The sequence below is a fragment of the Hibiscus syriacus genome, unplaced genomic scaffold (genome assembly GCF_006381635.1).
Source record: "Hibiscus syriacus cultivar Baekdansim isolate YM2019G1 unplaced genomic scaffold, ASM638163v2 tig00110015_pilon, whole genome shotgun sequence".
NCBI classification, from domain to species: domain Eukaryota; kingdom Viridiplantae; phylum Streptophyta; class Magnoliopsida; order Malvales; family Malvaceae; genus Hibiscus; species Hibiscus syriacus.
Window position 1 is genome coordinate 1,356,192 of NW_024062564.1, and position 12,817 is coordinate 1,369,008.

The 12,817-nt window shown below is 33.9% G+C and overlaps 1 protein-coding gene across 1 annotated transcript; it reads left to right on the plus strand.

The window, feature by feature from the left end:
• Positions 1-4,264: 4,264 nt before the first annotated feature.
• Positions 4,265-12,119, plus strand: LOC120212711 (prolyl 4-hydroxylase 1-like). The gene is made up of 12 exons (XM_039210931.1): positions 4,265-4,414; positions 4,860-4,907; positions 5,483-5,548; positions 5,711-5,763; positions 6,644-6,709; positions 7,356-7,430; positions 9,302-9,376; positions 10,043-10,113; positions 10,207-10,258; positions 10,376-10,465; positions 11,062-11,154; positions 11,973-12,119. Exons 1-12 carry the CDS (start codon positions 4,351-4,353, stop codon positions 12,078-12,080), a joined length of 861 nt encoding a protein of 286 aa, XP_039066862.1. The 5' UTR covers positions 4,265-4,350; the 3' UTR covers positions 12,081-12,119.
• The last annotated feature ends 698 nt before the right edge of the window (positions 12,120-12,817 follow it).

Consider the following 12,817-nt stretch of genomic DNA (forward strand, 5'->3'; position numbering starts at 1 on the left):
AACGTTACAATCGTTACCTATTTAGGTACTCGGGCCGTCAATGACGTTAATTTCTCCTATTAAGTGACACGTGTCACAACTTGATATTTTGAAATTTATTTTAAAATATAAAAAATATTATTATATTTATAAAAAAACTAATTTCTATTTAATTATAAAATAACCCCAAATCCCCCAAATTTCTAAAGCATACCCTTAATCTAACACTATCGCTCTTTCTAGCCACCACCACTAGCGTAGTCCCTGCCATCCTCCAAGTCATATGCTATCATATTTGCTATTGATTTTTCATAGGAATCACGTAGGATTGTGATTTTCAGCATAGGGTTTGAGGGGTATAAAACATCGATTCGTTGTCGATCGTTCGTCGATCGATCACGATTTAATAGGAGTTTTGATCTCCTAATGGAGGTGAGGATGAGTGGAGCTTCATCGACGGGAAAGGGTTGTGGTCGATGTGAGTTTAGGGGTTGAAATGAAGATTTTCAAAGTTTTTGGTTTATTTCAAAATTTATGTGTTATATTTTCAACATATATAATTTATTTTTAAAAAAATTTATGGTCCCCTGTCGTTACACTACCGTTAGTACGCTTGCAATATGGTCACTAAACTTTTCAAGCGCTTGCATTTATGTAACACCCTCAACCCGTACCCGACCCGAATACGAGTCCGAGATGTCACATTGCATTTTTAAAACACTTTTCCTTACAAAATAACAAAACCTTTGAACTTATTTTAAGGAAATACTATAATATACTGTTTAATTATCTTCATTATAACCAATTTAAGGAAATATTTTTCTTCTTCTTTTATGAACAGTAAAATACGTATGAACAGTAACTGCTACAATACCGTGAACAATAACCTGCTACAATGCATCGATGCATGCTACAATGCACCGATGCATAAAAACTTCGAATACAAATTGTGCATCGATGCACTGCTACATTACTGCTACAGTGATTTCGTAAAACTTACATAAAACTCATAAAAAAATTAACCGTTAATTACTATACATTTATATTTACATGAATACGTTCAAAACATTAGAAAAGTCGATCAGAGCATTCTTATTAAAACATTTCTTATATGCCAACATACTATATACAATCAAAATACATACTTTATTATTTACTTCTGATCTGATCTTCTAGCAGTGTTGTTATTCTTGCCACTTCTATTTCCGCTATTCTTGATTCTTGGTACCTACGTGTAAATCACTTACACGCTAAGTCATAGACACTTAGTGAGGCATATAAATATAATAATGATACATTCCTTATGAATATGGACACACAATCTATCCATTCAATCATATAACATGTAATTCAATATGGTAACATACAACAATAATAATGCAATTACCTTTAATAACATTTTATAAGCCCATGTACATTACTGAGAACTCAAGGTATTCGAGTACATTGAGGTTGTGCACTATTACTGTCACCACAGCTCGTATAAGTCCCACTGAGTGGCATATGAAGTTTGTCCCGAAGGACATGTGAATATGTCCCGAAGGACCTATAAGTTGTCCCGAAGGACCTATGAAACCCTCGACTCTTGGCATGCCAACTATACCTATAGCTCTCATATCGTATACTATGGGCATTATTCTTATGTTTCATATGTTCATGTGCTCATGTCATTTATCTTGAAATCATATAATTCATATCACTTATAATATCACATGTGCATTTGAATCTATTCACATATATAATCTATCGAATCATATGAACATATATACCTTATGCATGTATCATAATAATTATCATGTATGAATGTTCATAACTATTGTACTATAAAAATCAACATAGGATTTAGACTTATCACAAGTCTTATTCCATTGTACTATAATTATAATATGCACTCACCTTGGCCTCGCTTTCGTTGATTCAATCCTAACTCTTCGATTGTTCTAGAATAGGATTACGTTTTATATCTACATAAACATAATTTTCAAGATGGTTATTAGAAGCCTAACCCTTGTAATTTGATACTAACAACTTAGATTAATTAATAAACCAAACTTCAACCTTTTCCTTTAGGGGAAATCGATTCCCTCTGCATAATCTGTAAATTTTACTGTTCAAACCCGAAATTCATCAACTCTTCACTAAATTTTCTCATACAAAGTTCCTTTCATACCACCAAACTTAACTACAACCATATTAACTAACTTTTATCATTTCAACACTTCATTATTTCCAATACTTCATTCAAATTCTTAAAACTAAGAATCATACCCAAATTTCAAACATGTTATTAATCAATTCTAACACTCCATATTCCTTAATTAACCTTTTGACGAGTCAAAAATCTTATTCAAACTTCATAAACTCATCCATATCAAAATTTCATCTAAAAACCCATTTTTCAAATCTATCTCTAAAACATTTATCTTGTTGTTTTAATGTCATATAAGCTTTCATTTAGCTTATATAGTATCTAAACAATCAAAACCCTCTTTAAAATTCCAGAAATTAACCATAAAAATTCAACTTACCTTGTAGCCCAAAGCCACCGTGAAGAAGAAAAATAGAACTTGGAACCAATTTTTTGCCTTCCTTTCTCTTCCACGTGGGTTAATATAAACCCATCCAAAATTTTAATTATTTTACCTTGCAAATGACCATTTTATCCTTTAATTCATTTCATATTTACTAACAATCATTTTTGAACTATTCAATTATTCTACCTTAATCACCAAATTCTAAATTTTTACAATTTAGTCACTAACTCGTTGTTTGGGATGTTATAATTTAGGTCCCTCAACTTTTAAAACTTTTAAAACAGACCTTAATTTTATTCTAAACCCCAAACTCCTTTTCAATCTCGAATTTCCTTTTTCGATCGCTCCTCTCTTCTCATTTCCAGCGTAACTTTTCAGTAAGGGATGAATGGGAAATTCTAATCTAACTTTGAATTATGTGGAGGGGTTGACTTGAATAAGGGTCCATTGAGATAAGACCCAACCAATGGACTATCGAGACCATAAACGATTCAAGGTGTAATGTTAGATACATGTCATCTCAGGTGAAGCATAGATGTTTAATGAAATGTTTGTGAGAAAAAATGGGGTTAGAAATGCAGAGTTGACAAATACTACTAAGATAAACTAAGTATCATTGTTGAAAGTCACCAACAAAGCTTGAATTGTTTTGTATAAATGACATATAATAATTTCTTTGTTTGATCATTGTGGTTAAAAATTTTCCAACAGATGATCAAATATAATGAAATCCCAAACAACACATTCACCTCTTAGTATTTTTCGCTCACAAGCACTCTCGTTTGGTTTTTGTTCTTCAATTTTCCGCCATGTAAAATTGTAAACCCAAGCAGTGCTTTGTCTTTCAGCTTTTTATTTACAAAGAAAAAATGGAGGAAGAATTGCTGGAACGCAACACCGATTGCGTTTATTTATTAGCCTATCCCCTCACTTGTGAGAAGATATTTATTATCTCTTTTGGGCTATCTGAAAGTAAGCTTTTTCCTCTTTCACACTTTCCCATTTCAGCTCGCTTTGTGTGTTTTTTTATTGAAATTTTTATGTTTTTGGAACTGCATGTCAATGATCTGGATATTCAGTGTTAGTTTTGAACCAAAACCATCTAATTTTCTTTATTTCTTCTTAATCAAAACTTTTAGTACTCCTTATAAAATATATTCAGTACTCCTTATGAAAGATATTCAGTACTCCTTATTCAAGTCAACACCTCCACATAATTCAAAGTTAGATTAGAATTTCCAATGCATCCCTGAATGAAAAGTTACGTTGGAAATGAGAAGAGAGAAGCGAAAAAGGAAATTCGAGATCGAAAAGGAAATTCGAGATTGAAAAGGAATTTAGGGTTTAAAATGAAATTGAGGACTATTTTACAAGTTTTACAAGTTGGGAGACCTAAATGCAAGTGCTTGAAAAGTTTAATGACCATATTGCAAATGTACTAACGACAATATAACGACGGGGGACCATATTGCAAACGGACTAAATATTGGAGGATTGTATTGCAAGTTTTTAAAGTTGGGAGACCTAAATGAAAGCTTTCGAAAAGTTTAGTGACCATTTCTATACTTTACCCTTTATTTTAAATATTATAGTATTATATCAGAAAAAGAACAGTGATGGCGAAATTAGACATTACGCCAACGTATAAACAAGCTATATGAATGTGGAGGAACTTAGATCCATGCAAAAACCAAGTAATTTTCAAAATTGAAGATCACTCAGACAACAGGGAGGAAGAAAAATACAAGGGGCGTGAAAGCGGATTGTTCTTAATTTGCTTTTTACTCAAATCGAAGTTAAACTAACATAGTTTTTGGGACGCCAACTCCCCCAGGCCATGGCCCCTGCGATGAAGATTGTTTTCGGATTGTTAACATTTGTCACTGTTGGAATGATAATCGGTATGTCTTTCCATTCGATTTGATAAAAAAAAATCATCTTTTTCCAACTATCTTTTTGAAATTTTATTTTAACTCAATCTTTCGAGTTCCAACACCTTGGCGGGTATTTCTTGTTCTTTTATGCTTCTTTAATGTTGGCTGCTTTCCCACTTTATATGGTTTTAAAATAACGGGTTTTCTTTTCTTCCTCGAAATATGCATTCCGCAAGGGAGATTTAGCTGATTCGGTAGATGTATTTGGTTGAGATTAGAAATGGGTTTTGTTTTTCTTGGCTGGTTTTCATAATTTTATTATGATTATGGTGTGTAGTTCATGGTTGAGGAGTGAGATTTCATTACAGATATTGAAATCTAAAGTAGAATTGGAGCACGGATTGAATATTTCAATTGTTTGGATGCATAGATTCATTTTTATTTCAAGTGTTGATGATATTGGGAAATGCAGGGGCTTTGTTTCAGCTAGCATTCATTCGCGGATTAGAAGATTCTTACGGTATACTTCTCATCATTTATCTTTTAGCATTATTCATCTTCTGTATGTTGGTTTCTCTATTACTTGATTCTCCTCTTTGTTATTATGCAAGAATCTGGATTTTAGGAAAATGAAGTGTAAATGTATTTTTTTTTTGTATCTATGAAATCTTCAACATAAATATTTTTAGATTTCATATTTTTCCTTATAGGTTTAGTGAGTAGAGCAAACCTCTTCAACAATCTTAGTTTGAGATTTAAGTTGTTTAACTTTCCTTTACCACCTAAAATGCCTGATGTCATCCAAAATCGGATTTTCTTCTTTGTACGCTTAACTTAAGAAATTCCAAGATTTGCTTTTGCTAGGTATTTAAAAGATATGACTTCTTCAGGAACTTGGAGAACTCATCCTCGCAAAATGAAACCTTTAAAAGATATCTTCTGGAATTCGGAGAGCTTATCCTTGCAAATTATGAAGCTTTGATTTTATTTAAATAGTTGTTTTACTGCATTATTGAAGTATTTTCTACTTACAATAACCACTGGAAAATTTTCAATGATAATTTCTTTTGAAAATTTATCTCACATGTTTAATAGGTGATGAGTTTCCATCTACAAAATTGCATAGAAGTCGGAGTGATGGATATCTTAAGTTGCCAAGAGGTCGGTATGGTTCTGATTTGTTCTCGAACAATAAAGTAATTGAAATTTGTTTAACATAATTGAACTTTGGTTAAGGAATGAATCTTTGATTTTAGCCAAGATGTATTTTTTACTGCAAGATCATTGTTGTATTTTGTCTCTTCGCATTTTTTAAAATTTCAGGTATGAGTCATTGGCACGGCAACAAAGAAGCAGAAATTTTGCGTCTTGGATTTGTATGTTTCTTTTACTTTTTTGCCTTCACCTTTTTCCTGTCATTTTTGAAGTTCAGGGAGAGCTACGAGCCTAAATTTTAAGATAAAAGAATCTTTTAAAATTTGCTTGGGGAAAAGGAATATAGAAAGCTTATAATGAAATATTTCCCTTAACGACTAGTGCATTGGACTTTGCGTTGTCCTGTTTTAAAATATTCTAAGTTTGCATGTACTAGTATTTGTTTTATTTTCTTCATTTTTCTTAATTTAACATAAGCTTATGTTCTATATTCATTAATGTTATTAAAAAAAATCAAGATTAATGTTTTTGTTAAGTTCCTTTCCCCAATTTTAGGAAAGGAATATGTTTTAATCTGAATAAGCCCTCTCATACAAGCCCCATGGACTTGGTGTTCCAGACTAAGCTCAATCTCACCTAAACTTTTATGCTCTGCAACTCTAAGCCATTTGCAGAATATAAATCATACTTAAGACTTGCACGGCTTTATCGTAGACAATTCACACATTCTAGTTGCCTATCTTATAACTGGAGTTATATTTGCTGCAAAATTATATTGGATAAATTAATATACCAGAATTTGGAGGGGATTGATGGAGGAAAGGAGATGGGGAAGTCTCACTGTTTATATAATCGCTTGTCTAGTGGCTCTTTCATGATTGAATATGGAGTATATTGAGCAAACTGTGATATAAAGGAGAGAAAAAGGAGAGCCTTTATGCACATTAGAGGCAAGCAAAGTATGGACTTAATCATAATTGGAGATGAATTATTTACTCTTTATTTGAATTTGGTATATGGTTTTCTACTTGTGTGAAATTGGTCCAGAGATTTCATAAGGCAAACAAAATTTTTGACTCAATATTGTTTCTGATGATGCAGGTCAAACCTGAAATAATTAGCTGGGCACCTCGAATTATTGTACTTCATAGTTTCCTGAGCAACGAGGTATTTATGCCATCAATGATTGAGAGCTTATTGTAATACTAGAAATTATCACTGTGGATCTGATTTATTTAATGACTAGCTGATATAGAAAATTAGAAAGACATATATGTGATTAGGGCATTTTGGCAGCTTTAAGATCTAAATTTGTAAGAAATCATGGAAAATTGAATAAAATTGAAGAAAAAATATTCATAAAAGCTGTAAATCTAGGATTCCTTAGGAGATGGTGGATTGTATCACACAACGGTAATAGCAATTCAGCTGAAAATTCTCTAATAAAAGTTCTCTCTAAAATATGGTAGAAGTGAAAGATGATGTTTTGACACTTAGATATATTTAGTTATGTACCAAGAAAAAGAAAAGAATAAACTCATAATGATTGAGTGCTAGGTGAAAATATATTTTGAGGCCGTAAAAGAGATTTTCCTAGTAAAACTTTGTCTGTTCACGAAAGCGGGAGGGTAGAAGACTGAATAGCTCCTTTTGAATATCTGTGCTCTCCCAACCTTCATCCATCGGCGGCTTAATGATACTGATAATATTCTAAAATAACCACGTTGACCTAGCTTTAGCCGTTTGGAAATGCTATATTCATGTGTAATTCGACACAGAAGAGCTTTATATTCTACTGTTTTGTACTCTGCAGGAATGTGACTACCTTAGAGCCATTGCCCGCCCTCGACTTCAAGTTTCCACCGTGGTAGATGCAACAACTGGGAAGGTATTTTTTTTATAAGAATTGGAGGTCTCATTAAAAACTCTCTTCTTAATTGTCAATCTACCATGAGGGTGGACCGACAAACAGCGGAATGAGGAAAAAAGTACCTCAAGTATTATTAAGAAAAGGGTTTAAAAGAACCCACAACAGTACAACCTGATCAAAATAGACACCCCATTACAATGAGCAAACCACTTAAACTAGACCTAGGAATTCCTAACTTCAGCCAATTCCTCTTTTTGCTAACTCATTCGCCTCCCAATTGGTGCTTCTCTGTATAAGGCAAAATAACACCTTTTTTGACATTACATAAGACCTGATCTCCCTAACAATGGACTTGTAACAAGAGGGACATGAAGCAGGATTTTTTAACCATTCTAAAGCGTTTTTGCAGTCACTTTCTGGGATTAAACGACCCTTTGGCCCCCATTCTGACGATAAAAAAGCCAATAACCCAGCTTTGATTGCCTTCAATTCTGCTAAAGTCGAAGGACCCGGTCCAGTAGGTTCTGAAAACGAATCCAAAATATTTCTGGAAGAGTCCCTAAGTAAGCCCCTAATGCCCCCTGCCTTTCAATCCCTGTTCACTGCTCCGTCAATGTTTAACTTGAAGAAACCCTCAGGAGGAGGATGGCAACACGCAGGAATAGGTTTTTCATTTCTAGTGGATGAAACAGAATCTGCTACGGAAGGTATATTTGAAAACTTTCTGTTTTCCTTGAATTGCTTGCTAATGGTGTAAAAATGTTTTGGCATGTTAATTTCTTGCTAATTGAAAATATTCTTCTTAATGAGACTTATAATAGAGGAAAATCTATCCAATCTTACGAAGGTTGCCTTTTCGCGATTATTAGACCAAGTGAAGGTTTCCTCTGCCACCGGTAAATCAATCAACGTGGCTCTTTGAATAAACTCTCTAAACCACCCAACAGTTCTGAAATTAATTGAAGCCCCGATCTTTTCCTCAGAGGAGAGGAATGCGTTGAAGTCCCCTCCCAAGTACCAAGTAATTGAGAAACTTTCCATGAACTCGACTAACTCTCGGAAAAAAACTTTCTTTATCAGCATCTATGGATGAACCTTAAACGTTAATGAAACCACATCTTCGATTTATGCTTGGAATCGTCCCTAACACAACGATAAACCTATGATTGATGATCCTGTCTGACTCTTGGAAGGAGAAAGGAATCCCACATAGTCAGAATCCCCCCGCCGAACCTGCTGCGAGACTGAAAGCCCATTCCATCTCCCCTTTTCCCCAAATTTTCCTGCATATTGACTTGTTCACCTCTTCCAATGGCCTTCGAAATTCTGATTAGTCTCTTTGTGGCACTAACTTTTTTTGACCTCCCAAAGCCCCTAATATTCCACGTAATCATTGACAGATTCATTAAAAATTAAAAACTCCCCAATCACTAGGTTGACTTAATCACAACCTCTCAAACCACCTGCCTTAATTCCTCTTCAAGGGCCCGGACCTTCTTAATGACTGCATCTTTTCCTCCCTTGAAGGTTAACTCCAGGGTGCATAAAGACGAAGGGCCCTCTTTCTTATTACTTCATCATAAAGGAAGATTAAGCATTAACTATTTTAAGTTTTAGAGTGTTGCAATTAGGTGACTTGGTTTACCTTCTTTAGCTGCATCATGCATTTAAGTGTACATTACCCAAATTTTAAAAAATACTCTTCCACTTCCTATGTTGCTGTTTTTTAAGTTTTTAATGCTCTGAATAATGATACTGAATGAAGTCAGTTATGGTCATAAGTTTTATCACAATATATATATTTCCTTTATCTGGCTTTAGAACTTTTACTTTTTAGGACCTTATTTTTCTTAGCAAGAATCGATCTTACTGCAGCTTCTGTTTTTCAGGGAATTAAGCGTAATGTCAGGACAAGCTCTGGCATGTTCCTTAGTCCAACAGAGAGAAAGTATCCAATGATACAGGTTAGCTTTCTGGCTACTTCTCTCTAACATAAATGATTTTGATCTTTTAGATTTTGCTGATGCACAATGCATCTATTAATAGCTAAGGGGAAAAAGATCACAAGCTTTGGTCCAAATTGACATATGAATGACACAACAAATACATAAACATATTATAGCTGGTTTGATGAGAATGTTGGCTTATTTAATGAAAATGGCATCATGACTAATCTCACCTGTGGGAGAGACCATAGCGGAGAAACTAACTTCTGATACACGCCACGAACTGATCACAATAATCTAAAGTCTAAAATCCTCCGCTCACCAGACTGGTAATAAGTAGAGAGAGCATCCCCAGGTTATATGATTTCCTTGTTACAAAGCTCTGCAAATCCTTTGGATGGGCTAAGGGATAATTTCTAGAACTGCTTGCTAACGCTCTTCAGAAAAGTTTGCACCCTTGTAACCTTGTTCTCATTTACCCAAAGGAACCATGCTCTTGTTTCTGTGGGTATAAGATGTACCTATCTTTCTTCTGTTTAAAGCAGCTTGGGAAGTTGGGATGAATTTCCTTCTGCATTATGCTTCCGTTCTAGAATTGCAATTGTTTACATCTATATTCTCCAATTCTGTAATAGTGTGTAACTGAGTGCTTCTTCCCTCCATTTTTTTTCCTTTGAACTCAAGGCAATTGAAAAGCGGATTTCTGTCTTTTCTCAAATACCAGCTGAAAATGGGGAGCTTATCCAAGTTTTAAGGTGGGTGTCTGACCTTAATATCTGTATAATATTTATCAAAAGGAAAAATACCTAATATGTTCTTTATCAAGGCTAACATTTAGTGCAGTACAGGTATGAAAAGGATCAGTTTTACAAGCCCCACCATGATTACTTTTCCGATACTGTAAGTTATCGCCTTTCCCAAAGTTGACATGGTGAAATTTATCGGTTGCCAGATATGTCCGTTCTTATGATATGGAGAAATCCTGATCTATTTCTTTGCAATCATTATTTATTGCAGTTTAACTTGAAGCGCGGTGGTCAAAGAATATCAACTATGCTGATGTATCTAAGTGATGGTGTTGAAGGGGGAGAAACATATTTCCCTATGGTAATTAATTTTTCATTTAGAAAAAGAAGAAAAAAAGTGGCTTGAAATTTGATGCTTGATTAATCATATTAAGTAGATGTAACATTCAACTCATTTTTCTTTTATAGTTTTCTTGAGACTTAAGTGTCAGAATGCTTTTGGTACTTCTCTTGACTTGCATAGCATTTGTTCTAGAAAGAGTAAGCACAGAAGTTTTCTGAAATCTGTCTATGGTGTATTAAATTTGGCTGACATCTCTGGTGATTCTGTAGTGGCAGCTCATATTTATTCTCTCAACTTGTAATATTTAGATATTAATCCTATCAGAGAGTTGTATCATTTAGTCTTTCATGTGTTTTTTCTCTCTAGCTTCTTCAAGTCTATTTGAATTTTCTTCAAGATGGTTGCCCCTTTATAAATCGGAAACCTTATACTTTGCCTTGCATATGGTTTCTCATTGTCTATAATTTTTGGTACTCAATGTTTAGTATGATCTTGAATTCAGTCTTGTTAAAATTTTGTAGATTGTTTTTCTTTGTCAAGTTCTCTTTGGAAATACCTTTGATTTTGTACATTTCATTGCATTGGTTTGTCAAACATGTTATTTAAAATCTCAGGCTGGTACGGGTGATTGTAACTGTGGTGGGAAGATTGTGAAGGGGATGTCTGTAAAACCAATCAAAGGAGATGCAGTGCTTTTCTGGAGCATGGTTCGTTTTCCTGCCCTTATTCATAAATTCAAAATGCCGTTTTGCCCGCCTTTGCATGTAGGGCTGGAAATGAGACGAGACAAATTGCGAGCTACTCGAGTTCAACTTGGTCAACACTCAAACCAAATGGACTTGACTCTAGCTCAAACTCGACTTATGTTCTTAACGAGCCAAAAGCCCGAAACAAGCTACTTGATACCTCAAAAAGCTCGAGAGCAACTAAAAAATTTATTTTAATTTTTAATTTTTTAAAATTAAATTATTAATAATATTAACATTTATACGTTGTTTTAAAATGCAATATAAAATTTTCATGTACTTAAGGTTCATATTTAAGTTTGAGTTCAAGCTTGAACAGAACTCAAGCTTCAATTAAGCTAAATCTAATAATGTATCGAGTTAAATTTTTTTTGAGCTCGAGTTGAGTTTCAATTTTTTTATTTCAAGTTCGAGTTTTACAATTTAAGCTCACAAGCTTTCGAATCGAGACGAGCTCAACAATACTCGGGTTTGACACGGTTCATTTACAGCCCTATTTGTATGCATTAAACTTTTCTTTGCTCATCTACTATTTGGCTAATTATAAAACCTGTGGTGCTTGAACTTTTCTCTGCTCATCTATCAATAATTTACAGTATATCTCTCAAGGTTTCATGTTTTTCAGTTTAACTTCTTCTTGACACTTGACACTATCTTGTTTCAAAATGTTTTCACGAGGGTTATAAACTTAGTGGGTTAACAAATATTTTTGGTTTCAGATTTAGAAGGATTTATCTGATTTTGTTATCGTTGTTGTTTGTATTGCTTGCTTCTTTTAGGGGCTAGACGGACAGTCGGATCCAAATAGCATACATGGCGGATGTGAAGTTTTATCAGGAGAGAAATGGTCTGCAACCAAATGGATGAGGCAAAAGCCTACTTTCTGATGCTAATATATATAGGGATAGGGGGAATGATACTATTTCACTGTCTAGAAATTCACATACAGATGCTTTAGGGAATCGGTAATAATTTAACTCTTAAAGTAGGAGGATAGTATTGCCTAGATAACAGAAACCGAGTTTGACCGGCCCTCGGACGATCAGAATGCCATATAAAGAATAGTTAGAGATTGAGAAATGAACAATATGGTATAGTTGCATCACTCAATTTTTGGGCCTGTTTTGGGAGTGTACTAAACATTGCTGCCTTTGCACATATGTTATGGGGCATTTGTAATAGTAGCTGTGAAGTGCTGTTAGACCATTTGTATTAATACATCTATGTGCAATTGATATTGTAGAGTATGAGAATATGACCGTTTAAATACGCTTAAAAGTTTAAATTTCAAAATGGTTTTTAAATCCCTAAGATTAGGGTTGTAAATATGATGAGATAGATCGTGAGTTATTCAAGTTTGACTCTGTTAAAGCTCCATCAACACTTGAATTGAATAGACTCGAGTTCTTAATGAATCGAAGCAAACTACTTGATACTCAATTTTAAGAGGTTTGAATTTTGTGGATTAAATTAAAATGAAGTGTAAAATTTAGAGGTTGCGGTTGCTATTATTCAGTTTTATTAGCTGCCACATTACATTGTAACTTTGGTTAACTTGGGTGACTATTTTGTAATTTTTTAAGAGTTAGAGAGGATGTGAAACAAGTTTTATATAGTTGGTAAA